Raw genomic sequence first — 18,685 nt, forward strand, 5'->3', positions numbered from 1 at the left:
TGGCTGTCCCTGTCTGATAACAAGACAAGGAGTTGCTGGCTGCACTCCCTGCTTCAGCCAACTCTTGCATGACACAGCAGGAAGGAACCAAGAGCCCAGCACCTGCCCTGAGCCAACCCACGGCATCACACAGAGGGCCATTTACTGTGCTCCAGCCCTGGTGATCTGAGCCTAGCTTTACAAGGCAAAAAATACATGCTACTGGCTCAATACAGAAATGGAGACTCAGTAAGCATCGGAGAAAGCAGCTGTTCTTCCCTAGTGAACCTGGGCCATCTCTCCCAAACCTGGGTTCAAGGCAGGGGTCTTCATACAAAGTAGGTAAATTCAGCAGGACAGTTCCAGCTGGTAGATATGAGTGGATGGAGATGGTGGAGTACAGTAGAGGCCAGGCTCACCAGGGACACAGCAACATGAAATCAGAGATGCTCATTCCCTCACTTCCAATACATGTGGCCTATGGGCACTGGATCCCAGGAAAACAGACCCCTTTCCAGGAAGCTGCCTGCACTGATCAAGGCCATGCCAGAAGCCTCTCTAGCTCTAGCCTTCCTCCTCAGATACACCATGACTGCAAATCCCATAAGGGTGTAGCATGCAGTCAGACAGCATGTACACTCCTCTCTGACTGCAGCTGGCACAAGCATGCAGCAAAGAGCTAAACAAGCAGGCCTGCTGCTGGGAAAATACTGGAGTGTGAAGTTTTAATGAGTTATGTTAATGAGGCTCTTAAAGTCTGGCTCAGACTTCCAAGGAATACTGAAAGTGGAAAAAGTAAGCCACAGGGCCAAAATATCTGAACGAACTCTCCTAGAGTGGGGTTGTGAGCACAGGATAAGGGATGTAGGAATTGGAAATCCCTGGGGGATAAATACAGCTAGGCCAGGCTTCAAGGCTCCTCAGCCTGCTGCTCATGGCCCTCAAAAACAGAGCCAAACCTAACAGCCACCTCCTTCCTTTGGAAATGGGACCACATCACCACTCAGCAGGGAGAACACCCTGCTGTCCTGCAGCAGGGCTGCTTGCCATTTAATAAAGCTGCAGCTGGGCTTGTTCCATACCAGCATGTGTTCCTCATTTGGGTGGATCCAACCCTCAAAGGGACAGGTCCTAAATACCTGCTCTTGGCCTGCTTCCCTTGCAGGAAAACCCCAGGCTCATGCTAACTGCAGACATTCACACACCCCAGGGTCTCCACCCCAAGGACAGTTTCCAATTTCCAGGAAGAGCAGTCACAGGCTCCCAGTGTTTACTCCTGCTCCAACATGCACATTCACCTGAGACCCCTGGCAGCAGGGACAGGCAGTCTGGAGCCCATCAAAAGTCCTTTTTGACAAGAGAAGGGCTGTTCTAGCATCAGGCATGGCCTTATCTTCTCATTTTGCCCCAAAACTGAACACTGCAGCAAGCTGTTCCTCAAATAGGAGTAAGCCAAATCTGCTGCTCCTTTCAAGAAAGGCAGCCTGGAGGCTGCGGCTCTATTCTGGACACTGCACTGCTACAATCCCAAGGGCAGTGCATCCCCCAGTGACAGCTGGCAGTTCTGTCTGTCCATCTAGACCAGCACAAATGAAGCACAGCAAGCGAGCGGGTTCATCCTAGAGACTGAAAGGAAGGGTGAAGCCCAGGCACACGGTCCAAGCTGTGAGTAGGTAAGCAGCAGCCCACTGCTCACTGATGCTCCACTGACCCACTCACTGCAAGGAGCTCCCCACAAGCTCACAAGCAGAGGCCAGATACAAGAGCAATGAGCTTGGAATAAGCTGCTCCAAGCAGCATAGCCAAGGAAATCCCTGTGAGGGAAGGGTCCTCCCTCACCTTACGGACTGTCAGTATGCTCAGAATCCAGGTGCACGGCTGGGACCCTGTGTTGGGACTCCTTTCCCCCTCCTAAAATGGCAGAAGCCCAAGATACCCCTAAGGGGCTGCATTCCCCTGCCTCCTCCACCCCAGGCTCCATCCACACATCTGTGTTTTAGGCTCTGCCTCAAGCACAAGAAGGAGATTCCCAAGGCAGGCCGCCCTGCAACTGCCACTAACCTGGAGTGTATACCAGAAGGTGAGCGTCAAGGAACTGGTGGTTTCGTTGACAGGATAGTGCCCAGGGATGCCAGTGCAGAACATGATCATGTTAACCAGGGCCAGGAAGCTCTGCCAGTGCTCCACCTGGTCCAGTAGGGCCCTGGGGAGCAGAGAGCATGGTCAGGGTGGCAGCACCAACGCTGCAGGCCTGGCATCTCTACAGAGCACACATGTCACCCAGTGCAGGACAGATCCTGAACGAAGCAGCAAGGAAACAACAGGCTGCTCCAAACTGTGTTGTTATTGCAATCCCCAGCATTGGAAAAAGCAATTGCCCCAGGAATCACAGAGTAATTTAGTCTGGAAGGGACCTCTGGGAGGCATTTGGCCCAACTGCATGCTCAAAGCAGGAAGAAAGCACAGCAGCACATGGGCCCCTAATAGCCCCAAGCAGAGGGAAACTGCGGTACTTGGCATACTCTGTCCCAAGCACCCCTTCCCACCATCCCTTCGCTGTTAGTGTGGGCTCTGTGCTGCACCTTTGTCCTAACAGAGCTGGAGGTCAAGAAATCCCACTGGCCCTTTGTCTCACACCTAAACACTAGAAGCAAGAAGCAAAGGCTGTCATGGGTGTGCAGGGTAGCACCTGATCTCAGAAGGTCGGGGGTGAATCCTCCAGCCCAGCATTTGGAGAAGATGTCAAGATATCAAGCAATATGGGTTTGTCCAGACACAGAGCTGAAGCAAAAGGATCAACTGGGCAGTTTCTTCTTCCAAGGACCCTCCCTGGCTCCCTCACACACAGCACAACATGCACATGAGCAGCGAGGTCCTGGCACTCACCGGGAATGGTTCTCCCCCAAGGCCACAGCAATGCGGCAGATCCCATGCGACGTCTCCATGTCCCCACTCTGGACCGCCTGGCGTAACTGCTCTTGAAGCCCCAGCACAGGGGGGATGAGCTTCAGGAGGGTGTTCACATACCTGCAAGTAGAGCCTGAATCAGTGCAGGGCATCACCTCCATCAGCACCACAGCACAGGCTTCTAACAAATACGGTCCCTCCTGCCACGCTCCTAGGGGTCCTGCTCAGTTTTCCCTAGTTAAAGGCTTCTCTGTGGAACGAGATGAATCCTGAAGCCTTTGTTGCTTACAGGAACTCTCTTCCCAGCCAGTGGTAATGTGCTGCTGGATGGAGCCCAACAGCTGAAGCCCTAGGCGTTCCAACAGTGGAGCCTCTGCAGGTGAGAAAAGGGTTGAGTCAGCTGTCAGGACACCATGTAAGCTCTGTGCAAACTCCCCATTATGCCAAGGAAAATTATGTCTGCTTCTGCTTGTACCTGCCCAGCAGTGCTGCCTGGCATACCCTGGGCTAGCAGTAACTGACTGCCCCTGCCGCAGTCAGCTCTGTGAGAGCTGAACTCCAGCTCACAGCACAGCTCTGCAGGGCAGGTGGGAGACGGCAGGCAGGAAAAGGGCAGACGCTGCAGTCCTTCGGGTTCTTCACCACCACTGCCTACAACCAGTGTTTCTTAGGTCTGCACTAAAGGCAGCCAGAGCAGTCAGGAGAAAACAGCAAGCAGTAGGATCCTACAGCATCTCATAAATCACAGGCGAATCTAGACCTCGCTCTTTGCCCCATTCGCTGGCATAGAGAGCTGAGGGATTCTCCCAGTGAATGAGCATGAAAGGCATTGGGAAGGTCAGGCAGTGCCTACCATACCAAAATATAAGCACCCAGTGCAACTAGATGAACAGGCTGCCACCCTCCAAGATATCTACTACTGCACGACACAGAGGATGCCAGCCCCCTGCGTGTCCTCTGGGCCCCTGGGGCTCCCCCAGCCCCACACACTTCTTCCCTGAATGCTTGCACTCCCCTCCCTCCCCGTGAGCAGCACGGCAGCACTCTGGGCCCACACTTGGGCAATCTCATGCATGACAGTCTCCCCTCTGCTGCTGATAAGTGATTGTAACCAAGGCAACAAGCAAGGAAGCAGCGAAGGTGAAATGCAGCCCAAGGCCCCTGGAGAGAGGCTGCGCTGGAGGCTCATCAGCAGTCTGTCGTTTACCTGGCCAACGAAGCATGTTATCTGGAGATGCAGCTATTTTGTATGCTCCCTGCCTGCCCTGCCACATGCAAGTACTGAGGCCAGAGATACTCAGGCCAGGAGGCACACGTGATGCCAGTTCTCTTGAGCCAACCATGGGGAAAAGGTATAAATGCTGTCACCAAGAGAACTCCATCTTCACCCAGAACTGCAGGGCTGCCCCACTGCCCAGTACACGGGCAGTTCTTGCTCTGCCCACTCATTTGAGAGTGAACAGAGCCATCCTGTGCCAACAGTACAGGAGGAGAACCATGCTGAAGGTTTGGTCTAGGTCTGGACCAGCACCAGAAGATACAGGGAACAGCACACCTCCAGTCTCAGCTCCCCTCTGCCCTGGTAGTAAACAGCACCCTCCTAGGCTGTGTGCTGGCAGAGGGTCATTGCCTCATTTTCTCTCCCCATCTCCTCCAGAGAAAGATCTCATGGCGGAGGGGCAGATATTTTTGCATGTAACATTTTGAAGTCTCTAATGCACTGAGTAATGCACGTGGCAGTGCAGAAATACCTGTGCTATGGTGCTGATGGAGAATTTGGGAATTCACCAGCTTGTCTCCCTGGGAAGCATGCTCCTTTGGACTGACCTCAACTACAGCAAGGCCAGCACCTAGACAGAAAGGCACAGAGGACTTTCTATTGCCCCAGCATAGTGCAAAGCCCAGCCTGCCTCTTTAGCGTTGGCCTCACGCTATCCTAGAGATGTTTTCATGACTTTAGAGTGAACCAGCAGAGGTAGGATTGTCATAAATTCCTAAAGACCCACAATGAAGACATCTAGATCTGAGCTAGTCTTCTGGGCTCCCTGTAAAGCCAGAGCAAACCACATGGATTTGCTTCCACAGTGCAATTCATCTTATGTTAATAAAAACAACTCAGAAAAGTCAGGTGAATCATGTCCTGTGAAGCCCCTTATTCTCTAAGCTGCTTATACAGACATCTAGCAGATAATTCAGATGAAAGGTCCATGGTTAGGAAGGAGAAATCCTACCCTGGGCAAATGGTTTCGACCAGTAACACAAGAGACACTCCCAAGCCATATACTAGCATATTCGTCAGCAACCCTCCCAAGCCCAAGCTCAGCCTAGAAAACAGTTAGACTCCACAGAAGGGTCAGAGCCATCTGCTTTAGCAAAGCCAGCATAGAGAGGGGAAAAGATGGCAGCCAGGAAAGGCTGCCTGCAGAGAAAAAGAGTCCTTAAGGTACATGCCAGGAGATAGATACCATGTTTGCTGGCAGAAGCCTCTCCACATCTCAGCCTTTCTGCAAGCCACTACTGACCACCTATAATACAATCAAACCAGGACAGGAAAAAACCCAACATCACCTCAGCTGGATTAGGCCTTTGGCCGACCCAATCAACTAGCCTGTCTCCAACAGCTGACAACTAAGAATGTCTATGAAAGAGTGTAGGAATGTGTCAAGCATACGGTGACATTTCCTTATGTGTTTCTCCAGAACCCAATGATTTTGGCTACAGTTTTCCTAAGCAAGATTTGGTATCTTTGTATTTAATAGCTTAATAGATTTTTTTTAAGAGTTTGTCCAGTTACTTTTCAAACCCCTGTGAACTTCAGCATCCCAACATCCCTGTAGCACAGCTCAATCTCTCACCATGGAAACAACACCTCCTGCTCTTTCTGCAGTCCACTACAACTTCTTTTATTGGAGAGAGACCACACAACTGTGTGTGGGACAACCCCATGTAACCACCAGGAAAGGGGAGACACAGGCAGCTCACATGGGCAATCTGGTATGTCCTGATCTGAAGTCTGAACCACAGAGCACCAAGACCTGATGAAAAAAAAAAATATTAAAAATCTGTTTCTAATGAAGAGCTGGGAAAACTCTTCCAGTGAAATTCCTCTTCTGGGATTCAGCATAGTTGCCAAGACTAGAAAATGAAGGGCCAGATGCCACGTGATCTTGCTAGCTCCGTCACAGAAACAACACCCTGTTTCTTTCAGAGAAGCTCCTCAGAGTCTGACACCCTCTCCCCACAATTCAAATCATGTGTACCCACCCCATGGAGATGCCTCTCTACTATCAAACACCATCCACCAGGTTGGAGTGTGGGCAAAAATGCTAAGGTCTCCTACTCCAGCACGCTCAATCAGCTTTCTCACCAGCTTAGTCAGGGGATAATCTTTAAATAAGACAAAACCCAGCCCAAGCCTCCTCTGCAAAAGAGATGCAAGAGTATCTTAGTTCCTGTCCTTCTGTGACTCAGGAGCTTCCTACTGTTCCCAGGATTGAAGGTCTGTACAGATATGATGGAGTCCACCAGTTTCTGGCCAAGTGTCCAAGGTTTCTTCTCAAGAATGCCACATCCTAACAGAAGAGCAGCATCCAGGCAGATTCAAATAATGCATGAAGCCAAGCTTGCTTGAGAGACACAGCCCTCCTCTGGGAAAGCAGAAGGGTTCCAACTGCCTAGCAGACAAACAGATCGAACACTTTGCACCTACAGATCTCTGCTACATCACTTCTAGTAACACCTCAGAGGTAGAAAAGTAAATTCTGCTTCCTCCTTTTCTAGAAAAAGAAGTGGAATCCCCCAGCACAAGCAACTTACCCAAAGGCAAGTCAGTACCAAGGCCAGGATGAGAACATAGAGCTCCAGCCTGCAGTCCCATACTTGGTTTGCAGATCATCCTGTCTCTCCCAGCAGGCTGTAGCGCCAGGTTCTCAGGATGAAAAGCAGTGCTCATTGCTCATAAAAGCCTTGTCTCTTCTGGGTCTCAAACAAAGCTGCTGTAGGAGAGCCTCTGCCTCCTACCTCCAAGCCCCTGACAGCAAGCTGGCATGCTGGCCAAGCAAGGATCTGACTGAACAGCCTCCTTGGCCAGGCAGGACTGAGGATGTGCTTCAGAGCAGCAGCTCTGCTCTGCATCTGATGCTTTGATCAAAAGGTCCCTCTGCGCTACTGCATTTGGGCATGGGTGGCTCCATGCTGCTCCCTCCTGCATTGGGTGACTGCTGGCAGATGAGGAGCTGTAGCACAAGAAAAACCTTGCAAGAAGGTGTCAACACTCTCCTGGCAAGATGACTCCCAAGTTGTCCCTTGGGGCAGAAGCAAAGGATGCTCAGTGTCAGGCCAGGCTTAGCTCTGCTCTTTGGAGAGGAGACTAGATATCCAAGGCTCACTCCTACTGTAGCTGCCCCCTCAGCCCTGCTGATACAATCATAGGATGAACTGACATCGTACCCACAGGGATGTAACCTCTCTGCCCTGATCCCACCAGGTCAAATGCAGGAATAGTCCTCTTACAGAGTCTTTTTTATATAGGTCACCACTGGGCCTTTTGCTGACATTAAAAATACACCTGCAGGACTTTCTCTGCAGAAATGTTAATGAAGCCAGCTGGGAGGAGTGAAAAGGAAAAGCATAGGGCCTGTGAAAACCACAGAAACCTGAGGGAATCAGGGGAGCCCAGAGACACATCCTGTCATTGAGCAACACTCTACAAAGCTCTCCATGAGCTGAAGAGGGCCAGGTCAGCAGAGAAACACTGAGGATGCTCTGAGCCTGCAGCTAAGGGCAGCAGGGAGCACACTCAAGCAGCACAGAGCCAGGCCTCTGCAAGAACAAAGGCAGGAGACCATGGAGGAAGAGAGCAGCTGAAAAGCAGCAGGAACCTCTGAGACTGTCAAGAAGAGACAGAAAGGTCAGGAGCCTCCCTGGGGGCTTTGGGGAGAGCTGGATTTGCTGCGGCGGAGCTACAAAGCCAGAGGGGCGGGACTGCCACCACTAGGGAAAGGAGGCAGCAGGAGGAGGGAGGAGGAAAGGAGGATACAAGAAACAAAGAGAAAGGGAGCCCACGGAGGTCTGGGGGAAACAGCGGCCCTGCATGCTAACAGGTCCCCCTGTGAGCCGCACGGCTGCCAGTCCAAGCACTAGAGGAGGCCAGGACATTTCAAGAGCTAATAAACATCGGTTGGAACCAGGATACTAGGGCCTGTGTGTGTTCAAATCTCATCTTCTGCTGGCACTCTAACTCCCTTTTGCTCACAACACCAGAGGCAAGGTCAGTAGGGACCAAGCCAAGAAAGGCGTAAGCAAAGCCCTGTAAATCACGCAGAGGGACAGAAATGGGCTGCTCCATTACTCCAAGGGAAAAACAGCAGCTACCCAAAAAGAAGCAATCCCCTCGCTGGGCTGTTTGTGCTCCCCTAAAGCTGATCCTCAGGACGGGGCAGGCATACATACTGCCGTTACAGTTGCTGGGCAGGCAGTACAAATCCAGCTGCTACCGCCTGAGCAGTACTCAGATACAACGGCAGGAGCAAGGTAAGGTGCCGGGCTGGCAGAGGACCAGGGCAGCAGCAGCTGAGACAAACACAGGGAAATGACTCCAGCCCCCAGAGAGAAGGCATCCACAGCCCTGCTGCCCAAGTAAAGGTACCTCCAGGCAACAGAAAAGGGGTGTGAACAGCAGATCCCAACCCCAGTACCAAAAAGGAGCAATCAGAGCTGTGGAAGGAAGTCCAGAGCTCGCACATCCCATGCATGACGGACAGGCACAGCAGAGAGAACGGAGTGCAGCATAGTCCCGTTTCTACCCAGTCCCCTATTTAGTGTCCCTCTCTGCTTTGGGTGCGTCCCCTGCTATCACCTTCATCCGTCACACAGGCACATCACAAACCCTTTGGAGGGGCAGAAAACTAACTGCCCGTCCAACTACTTGTGAGTGGGAGCTGGAGAGGAAAGCAAGCTGCTGCAGTAGGACACTTGTGCCCCATATTTTGGGGTATCATCACAGAACTGACTCCTTCAGCACCCCACTTTTGAAGACATCCAAGATCTCAGCACGAAGCAAAATCCTGCTCAAGACAGCCCCTCTTTCAAGCGGCTGACAGTCCCGACAAGGCGGCAGCCGGGACGGCCGCACCACACGCCGCCTGGCAGGGCAGCTCTGCTGACAATGACTCCGCTGTCCAGGCACCTCCAGGATCGGGGCTGCTTCAGCCTGACACACACTGACCAGCCTTTCAGGCCAGCTGCTCACTTCCTCCTGGGCACTGCCCACCATAGGCAAACACGAGGGTACTCTGCCACGGGTCAAAAATCCTGACAGAGTGAAGGACTGAAAGCAAGCCCAGGTGGGGCTGATGCTGTAAGGAACTGGCCAGCGTGGCAGGACTAAATGGGACCAGACACTCCATAGCAGCTTAGCACAAGCGCAGAGAGAAAAGTCTCGTCTCAGTCAGGGAGTCAGAGTTAGTCCGACTCTTCTCACTAAAATCCACTTTGAAAGCCCAACAGAAAGCTCAAACTTTTAATACAACTCAGAAACAGTACTGCAAGGCTAGGCTCCTTCACACGGGGGGAAATAGAGACTTCAAAGATTCAAGGGAAATGAAAGGGATGGAAGGCAAAGAGTCAAAAATTTCAGAACTGCATGCCACCTTCACAAACAGCATGGTTTTCTATAGCAATGCTGTTACAAGGATTTGGGCTGGCCCATAGCCTTTGTCTGCTACGAAGAAAAGCTGCTTGTGGTTGTCTTCTGAACATCAGCAAATGAGACGGCATGTCCCAACACACAATGCTGTGTCAAAATCCTGACGGTTCCTTTGCACACTGGGACTACTCTCCCAATGCACTTTAATCTTTGATGGTGTTCTTTCATCTTTAATGAGGGCAGGCCCACGCTGCCTTTGAGCCAGGGATTGTGCTGGCTGCCTCTGCCCTGAAACCAGAAGGACAAGTGCTTAAAATCTCAGCACCAGCAGCATCAGCACCTCTGCAGAGGGGTCAGAGCCTGCCTGATGCACAGCAGCACTAGCTCAGCCCAGCCTTCAATTAAACCCTCCTCTTAACCAGGAAAGGGGGAAGGTTGCTAAGCAACTAGGAGGAGATGTGACCAAGGGAACCACGAAGCAAATGCACTTTTGCGGGCATCGGTCCCAAGAGCTGACAGCAACTCAGCCAACATTGCCAAGCAAAAGGGCTTAGGGCCCTGCAGCATGGTCCGGGCAGGGCCTTCCTCCATCCTGGCTTGTAGTTCAGCTTTTCCAGGGGCAGTCGCAGTCAAGAACAAAAAAGGATGAGCGCTCAGCTGGACTGAGCTGTTAGAGTCAGGGAGAGGGAGAAGACAGACAGGTCTAGTTTAGTTATCTTTGCATCCAATAAGCTCCTTGGCTTGACAAGAGGCATGAGGACAGCAGGGAGTCTTTGAGCTCTCTCTGGCCTGAGTCAAGGCAGCTGCTCCCCTGTTCGGCACTGCAGGGTCTGACACACAAGCCAGATGGGAGACCTTGCTTAAGAGGAGGATAGAGACGGGCTATGGCTGCCTTACTGTCATGAGGCACAACTGAGAGCTCTCAGGCACTGCTGCTCAAAAGCACCACCCAATACAAGAGGTGGATCAAGAGGAAGGAAGCTGCTGCTGCAGAGACAAGGACCAGCACAGAACCTCTGAACACAGTACTTAAAGTCACATGCTCCAGTCCACAGGGAGGATTAGCCAAATGGCTAGCAACATCCCCACTCCAGCCCAAGCTGGGCAGTCTCTGGGAAAACCCTCTAGTAAGATGGGCAGGAGCAGTAACATGCACAAAGCAAAGCTGCCTGCAAGTCAACTTTAGTGCAAAGCTTCCCAAGACCAACCAATTAAGACTGGGAGACTCCAGATGCTTCTCACATCTCCTGCTTCCAAATCCTATCATCATCATTGCCAAGGTCTAATGGTAGCTGGAAAAAGAGCCTTAAGTTTTTCCTTTCCATCTCTATTCCTCAGTAGGTGTCATACCAGGAGCACCTCCCTGCAGTAAGAAAGGTGTAGGAGAGGTTGCCCTTACCTCTGGGCATCTGGCTGGGAAATGGCATTGACAACAGCCTCCACTGCTGTGTCAAAGAGCTCTGGGTCCTGCAGGGAGGTGAAAGCTGCTTGGATCAGGTTCTCACAGTCCATCAGCGGGATCTCCAGCTGCACCCAGCTAGAGAAGCACTTCAACACCTTCTGCTTGATGAAGCCCGGGGAGTCCTGCTGCTGCAGCAGCTGTTCAAGCAAAGGGAAGACAGAGCCACACTCCTGTGCCAGGACGCTGCGCACCTGGCCTTTGCGGTACTGTGGCAGTCGGCTGGTCTGGAACTCCTCTGGCAGCACAGTCAGCAGTTCCAGGAGTGCTAGGCACCGTGCCCTCCCGTCCACGTTGGAGTCCTCTGCCTGAAACATGCGCACCATGTCTGCTACCGCGCAGGGCCAAGCCTCTGGCATCATGCTAAGTGCCAGTGAGGCCAGCGCCACACACAGCCTGGTGAGCACAATCTTGGAGCCACTGGCGAAGCGGGTGATCTGGGTGAAGAGCTGAGACTTGAGGCTTTCATACTGATCCGCTGGGATGTCATTCCAGTAGCGAGAGATTTTAATATGGAGAGCGCTGGCACCAAAGTACTGGATCTCAGGTACCTTGTCCGTATTGAGAAGAAGCCAGCTGAAGTGCCATGCCTGGGGTGAGACCTGGGCCTGCATCAGCCATTTCTGAGCTAAGTTCTTGTTCTCGATGTTTGGGTCGTAGTATAGCTGATGGAGAGCCTGAAAGAGACAGAGGGGCATCTTAGAACTAAAGAACACAGCTGTGTTCTGCCCCAGCAGGGCAGCATTAACCTGCAGCAGGGGCAGAGTCCAGAAATCGGCTCACAGACCACCCTTCAGCAGGTAACCTGTGAAATCAACCCATTTTCCTGCCTTACACTAGAACAGCCTGATTTAGATGGCCTCCCTCATTAGACTCTCAATGCAGTAAGAGCTCTGGCAGCAGGAAAGAACCTGAAAACTATTTTTCCCCTCCTCCTCTTCAAAACCAGCGCTCTGGAATATTCTTTTCCTTACTCATCTCCCATCCTCTCCCTCACTCAGACTGAACCTGTCAGCCTCTTTTTCTGATTCATTGTCACAAGAGAGTTTGCACAACACCCCTCTCCATTGCAGCGAGCACTGTAAGGTCCCAGGTGCACAAGGGACGGTAGCACACTCTAACTCCTGCCTTTCACCTATCCTGGCTTTCAGAAAACTGCAGACAGACTCTCCACATGCGCAGCACAAAGCTTGCGCCTGAGAGTCGAAGGAACGTAAGAGCCACTGCAGATATTTCTGTCTGTCAGGTTTTACACACCACAGTCACTAAGCTCGGGGATTAATCTTCCCACAGAGTCCCTTTGAAGTATTCCCAAACCCGACCAATTACAACTGTGCCAGGGAGCTGGGAGAGCACACATTTAATCCTGCCTCTGCCACCAACTCCCAGTACAGTTTGGGATTCTTCATTCACTTTCCCCATACGAAAAATGAGAACATCACTTACCTGCTCAAACAGGCTTTGAGAGATCTAGTTACTGCTTTGCAGAGCTTGGAGATCCACATGAAAGGTATTACATAGGCTGCTACGTTTTATTTGCAGAGGAATGTCATACAGCTCTTACAGTCAATACTAATAAAATATTTATCCTGACAAGGTGCAAGACACCTCATGCACTGGGGAAGAGGCACACTCCTCCAGCAGCAGCAAGAGTACCTGTAGCCTCTGGACCAGATGCAATGAGAGAAAACTCATTGCTAGCAAGAGTGGGCAGAACAGACTGCAGTATGAATGGAAGAGAGATGAAAGAATACAGTACATGGCTTATGACAGAACTGCATTCCTTTACACAGAGCTGCAAAGTACAGAAAAAAATATCTCCTCCACCCTCCAAATGCCATCACAGCACAGAATAGTCCTATCCAGCCTGGTATGCTGTCTCCAAAAGCAAGCAACACCAAGATTGAAGAATAAGTCTTAAAGAATCAATATAGTATTATGACCATATACCACTGGGAAAGAATCTCATGTGGACGCAATTTGGTAACGAATGCTGCCCTAACACATGAAGCAGGAAAAGTAACTACACTTTGCCTGAACTCCAGCATCAAGCAGTAAGTTTTTCTGCTTTGCACAGCATGTTTCATTTCAAATCACTGACTTCGTATTCCAGGAAAAGGCAACGCCACTTGTCAGGCTATCCTGCATCCATTGCACCTGACTGTTAAACCAGAAGGTTCCAGCTGGTGCAGATGATCTTTTTGTGGTCCTGTCCTGACTCCAGGTCTCAAATATCCTCCTCCTCTCTCCTTGAAAGCTCTGTGAAATTCTTGTGTGATTCTTGTACCTAGGAGAGGATTTAAACACTATTTTTAAGCATGGAAAGCTGGCAGCCTAGGGCACAGGAACAAGCTTCCTAAGTAAGCGCATGTAGCTCTTGCTGCTTCCTAGCTCGAGACCATGGAGCATGACAAAATGGCAGACGCATTACAGAGAAAACCTTGCCCGGGACATCATTTGAAATGTCTCTTTTTAAGGCTTAAACAGCATTGGGACAGGGGAGGAAGTGAGGATATAGGCCACATTCCTGAAAAAGAAAGATTATGAAAGATTTATTAGGAGACACAGCCAGCCGGCACAGTCTGTGTGGTTATGCTTTTGTTCTAGTAAGAGAAGATATATGCTGAGACAAAAAAATGGCTAACCCTGGATGAGGAGGACACAGGGAGAGAAAAATCTGTCCCAATACAGAAGTAACCAAGGTAAGTCCATGCATTATCAATAGCTGTCTGAAACCTTAGCTCTGTTCTCAACTATTTAGGACTTCTGCCTGCAGCATCACTAAATTGTTGGGGAAGAGATAAGCACTACCCCTCTCCCCCTCCTGAAAGAATCAAGTAACTTCATTATTGAATGACAGATGAAGAGGGGCTAAAAGCTCAGCTGCCTTCAGGGCTAGGAACCTGGACCCCTCTTACTCTGCAAGTAAGCGAGTGCCCAGCTCTTTGGCTGAAGACTGAGTCATCCTGCAGCAAGGCTCAAGCAGGAGCTCTGAACTACCTTCTCCTCTCACTGTCTTAAGCCTCTTATTTGCTCTTGTCAGAGCTTGCTTCCTATTTTCTTTCCAAACAAAATCTCCCTTCAGACGTATAGAGACTGTGACAGTCCACTCCTTTCCTTCCTTGCTCCCTCGACACCAGCACAAGAGACAAAACGCAGAGCGTGGAGCATTCCTCCTGCCCTCTGCTCCAGCCTGAGGTCTCTCCCAGCCTCCTCCCAGCTTCTCTATTTACACACCCATGCATTCCCTAATTAATGTATTTCTTCTATTTTTAGTATTTTTGCTGCTAATACTTCAAAAATTGTGAGAAAAAAAAAAACCTTATGCACCATACATCATGTATGGTGCATACAGCCTGTACATATATCTCATGAGCCCTAACCTCCAATTCAGTACGAGGTTTGAAAAGAACGTAATATAGTATGTGCGGATGACAGATTTGGCCTTTAGCACTTTATTTCCAATTTACAAGCTCCCCACCATGCCTCACCTCCACCAGTTTTTGAGGTGGCCGTTTTCGTAATCGCATGGCGGGGGGGGGGGGGTACGGAAAGCACAGCACATATTCCGTGTACACCGTATCACGCCTCTGGAGCGACAAGCAGAGGGCAAGCCTCACGCAGTATTACAGGTGACGCTGAGCACAGCGGGGCGGCAGTCACACCGGCGGCACACAGGGATTGCCCACTGGGAAGTGATTGCAGCCGCAAGCTCATCCTCCTGGCTGACTAGAGTCGCTAGCGGTGCCTGGGGTTGGGGCCTGATCCTGCCACTGCCTCCAGGCAAGCTGGCCCCAGCACTCGCATGGACTCCCTTGACTAAAAGGAGAGGAGCGACTGACCGGACGGAACCAGGTACAAGGCTGAGGCTCATACTACTAAAATGCTGCACACAGGCTACACAGCAGAGACTTTGGCACAATCTAAGCAAAAACTGGCTGCTGCACTGTAACGATGGCAGCAGAGCAGGAGTGCTACGGCAGTGCTCCTTGCAGCTCTCAGGCTGGAGGTAAGTCACCACTACTATGACAGAAAAACAGGGAGCAATGAGGTAGCAAAACCCTCTCTCTAGGCCATGTGCAGGTCAGCATTACAACTATGTAGGACAGCTTGCCCACTAACACCATTTGAGTGCCTCACCGGGCACCTTTTACAGTCTCTCTGCACTGCCCTTTGTGTCCAATTTTAACAGTAAAACCTCCCAAGAGACATCCATCGCCCAGCAACACCACATGGCCGAACCGAACCTCCTTACAGAAGAGTTCAGGGAAGTTTTCCAGTGGAAGCCCACAGGGTTTTGGACTAGAGCATATACTGTTCAGCATGTCTATAATGATCTGGAAGAGAGGGTGAACAGCAAGATGACAAAGTCTACTGATCAAACCAAATTACTCAGATCATCAAAACTAAAGTTGTCTACGAAGAGTAAGAAGCATCTCACCGAAATTCAGTACAGATAAGCAGTGATTCATAGAGGAAGTAACAATAAAGGCCTCAACTATCTATTACCCCCCATTTTAACAGATTGCTTCAAGAAACAGTAAGAAAAATCCATCACTGGCTATAAAACACAGGTACTGTATCCCCAGCTCAGGAAGTCCCCATAAAGCAAACTATTAGAAGAGTATCCTGGAAAAATATCACTGCTGGCCTGTTCATTTCCTCTTTTCACTAGGTATTTTTTCAGGGACAGGATCCTAGATTAGGCAGCTCCGGCCTCACAGAGTACAGCTGTTCTTGCCTGAACACACACAACACAGGTCAGTCGGAGACACAAGGCAGCACACGCGCTGGGGCTTGCTGACAGAGCACTGCACCCGTACCTGCTCTGTTGCTTTGCACCACATGCCCAAAGAAAAGCTTTCTAGAGGGCCATCAAGGCACATCTTAATCCCCCTCAAAGCACCAGATGAAACCCTTCAGAGAAGACCAGTTCTCTCCCTAACCTACCACATACATCAACTTAGTACCACCCTCTGCAAAGAGTGCAGGGGACAGAGCTGCACGGCAGTGTGCTCTGCAGAAGGCTACCTGAATACACCCACGCATGCCCCTAGCAGAAAGGCAAAATCCTCTATTCAGAGGCAGGTATTGGCACCAGCTGCTGTCTGACTTTTAACTCCAGACATCACCATGCTGGCATGCACTTTCCGGCCAATAACGAAGTGCTGGATATTATGAGGAACACTCATTAGCTTAGTGCTAGGAAGAAGCAGCACTTCTGCCACGAAATTGGGCAGTGACAGCTAATAGGAGGGCTTTGTGCATTTTGATGTAAAAGTGTGGCTGACAACAGACCTGCCTCTTCCACAATTAGACCTGTAACATGAGACTGTGTAAACAGCCCAGCTGTCAGCTATGCCCTTTGGCCAGGGGATGAGCTTTCTCCAACATCTTCTGTGCTTGGCTGAAAATAACCCAAGCTTATTACTATGGGTCTTCGCCACTTTAAAAAGGCGCAGTCAAACCCCAGTTGGGCTCTAGTTACTTGCATGGGATCAGACATCTATCAGATCTAAAGCTATCTTGTGGCAGAGGAACTTGCCCAGTAGACACAGGTCAGAGATCTTACCCTAGTGGTTTTGGAAGGGAGGAAGGGGGAATATTCCAAGGAAGTTACTGCCAAGCAAGGAAAACTGCTCTTAGATGGTACTCCGATATCATTAGAGAAAAGGAACTGCAGCAGCTGCTACAAGCCCAGCATCTCTGGAGTCCTCATCCTTGGAGCTTTTGCAGAGAAATATCAATTTCTTTCCCTGACTGTACTAGGTAAATAAATTAAAATATGGTCTGCCAGCTCACCAGAGACTGCTGACCAGCTAAGAAGTGTTGTATCAGAGCTGTTTCAGGGACGAGAAGAGGACCCTCAAATTCGTAGCTCCCACCCACACACCAAAAGTGTCTTGCCTGCTGTTTCTCAAGGGCTCCACAGAGAAAAGTTACATCTCCAGGGGCTGATCTGCTTAAGCAGAGACACAGGTACAGTTGCAATGCTTGCAACCAGGCAGGGAAGACACTAAGCTGCAAACCACGCTCTGCTTTTGCCAACATTGGGTGTAGGCTCCTTGCCCAGCATCCACATTCACGGCCTGCCAAAGGAAGCTGCGGCAACAATCCCTTTCCTCAGGGGCACTGGCAGCCACCAGCCTTCACCAGCAACAACCACTGGGATTTCTCTCCAACTGCACTCTCCACATCCTTTCTAGCTGAACGCACACTCACACAGCCAGTGCTCTAGGCCTGTAACAGTGCAGCCATTACCATGGCTCTGCAAAGCAAAGAGAACTTAAGTGCTACCCCCCGGCGAACCAGCGATACTCTCTAAAATGGCAGCAAAAAAAAAAAAAAAAAAAAAAAAAAGCTGAAAGCAGCCCCAGAAAGGCAAAAGCTGCTGAAGCACTAAGGATAACAAACGAACGCAAAAATAAAGCCTTGTATGTTGCCAGGCATGCTGCTCCTGCTCCCAGGCACCTTCAGCAGTCACAAAGAACAGGCTCTTTCCTCTCCTAATCCAATGTGCAGCCACTTAAGTTCCAACTTCAGTCCTAGCTTGTCCACACCAAATCCTTGCTACAGGCTTGCTGACAGCCAGCACCACTTCCATTGCCAGATGGAAGGTGATACAGCCCAGACACAACTCTGTGGCCTCTGCGTCACTCCTGCTGTGTACAACTCATGTTAGGGCATCTGCAAAATCCAGTTGTTTCATTGTAAAAATCTCTTTGCAGAAAAGAGTGTGGTCCCTAGCAGAGACATGAGTTTTAAGAGACATAGACTCTCTTGGTGTAGCACGGGGCTCGGCCTGCTTTTCAGGAAGAAGGGAGGAAGCACCTACAGGGCAACTGCCAACTGTACCGAGAAGCAGTGGCAAGGGGGCTTGGGGACTGCACAAGCAAAGCGTGAGTAGAACTGGAAAGGAAGCCTGGGAGTGAAGGACTGGTAGGAAGCTGCAAGAATGACCCTAATGTCCCTACCTGCCACGTCTGTTTTTTGTTGTCACTTTGGGTAACAAATTCACAAGTACTTTGAGACAAGAATTCCTGTTAGCTCATAGGGTCCCATCCCACAGATTCCCACCACATAACTAGTCAGAGCTGACAGGAGGATCTAGCTAAGGACTTCGCAGAGCGAAGATGACTCTTGGCAATCATGACATGCTGACACATCCCAAACATGACACAGGAAAGAGCAAGGAGTTCAGCAAAGGTTGGTTCTGCATGGAAGCTACCCCCTGTGGTGAAGTTAGATCTTGTTAAATGGTAAATAAAATGTCTCATCGCCTCCCTCAATGTTGCTAGCGTATCTCCCTCTCAAGGTCCCTATCTCATCATCAGAGGGACTGCTGCCACATCTCGTATAAATGGGCTGCTTCTAAGAAACAACAGGATGAGCCATTCAGCAGCACACCAGAGGGGAATACTATGCTCCCATTCCGGCGTAGCTGTAATTCTCTCTATCAGGTTTCAGAAGACAGGCAATAATGTTTTTCTGAGGAGATCAGATGCACTTGTGTGTCTCTTCTTTCTCCTGGGTGGAAGGCAGCCCCTGCAGCTGCCACATCACCTAGCCTCAGCATCTCAGATGAGCAGTGATCAAAGCCAACCCTCTCTAGTCCCAGAAGAGGCTCCAGATGTCAGCTCCATGACACCCCACCTACCTATCCTGCTGGAGAGGCTTTATGCATTCATACAGCA

The 18,685-nt window shown here is 50.5% G+C and overlaps 1 protein-coding gene across 2 annotated transcripts in view; it reads right to left on the reverse strand.

Moving 5' to 3' along the window:
* The window catches only part of IPO13 (importin 13), a 42,247-nt gene that overhangs the window by 20,025 nt on the left and 3,537 nt on the right, over window positions 1-18,685 (reverse strand). For both annotated transcript variants that reach the window (XM_062580935.1, XM_062580934.1), the window contains exons 2-4: window positions 10,932-11,668; window positions 2,866-3,006; window positions 2,041-2,182 (exon numbers count right to left, since the gene is read on the reverse strand). In XM_062580935.1, the coding sequence (XP_062436919.1) occupies window positions 2,041-2,182; window positions 2,866-3,006; window positions 10,932-11,668 (1,020 nt within the window). The remainder of the gene's footprint in view (window positions 1-2,040; window positions 2,183-2,865; window positions 3,007-10,931; window positions 11,669-18,685) is intronic.

This window comes from Rhea pennata, chromosome 8, assembly GCF_028389875.1.
Source record: "Rhea pennata isolate bPtePen1 chromosome 8, bPtePen1.pri, whole genome shotgun sequence".
Lineage (NCBI taxonomy): Eukaryota > Metazoa > Chordata > Aves > Rheiformes > Rheidae > Rhea > Rhea pennata.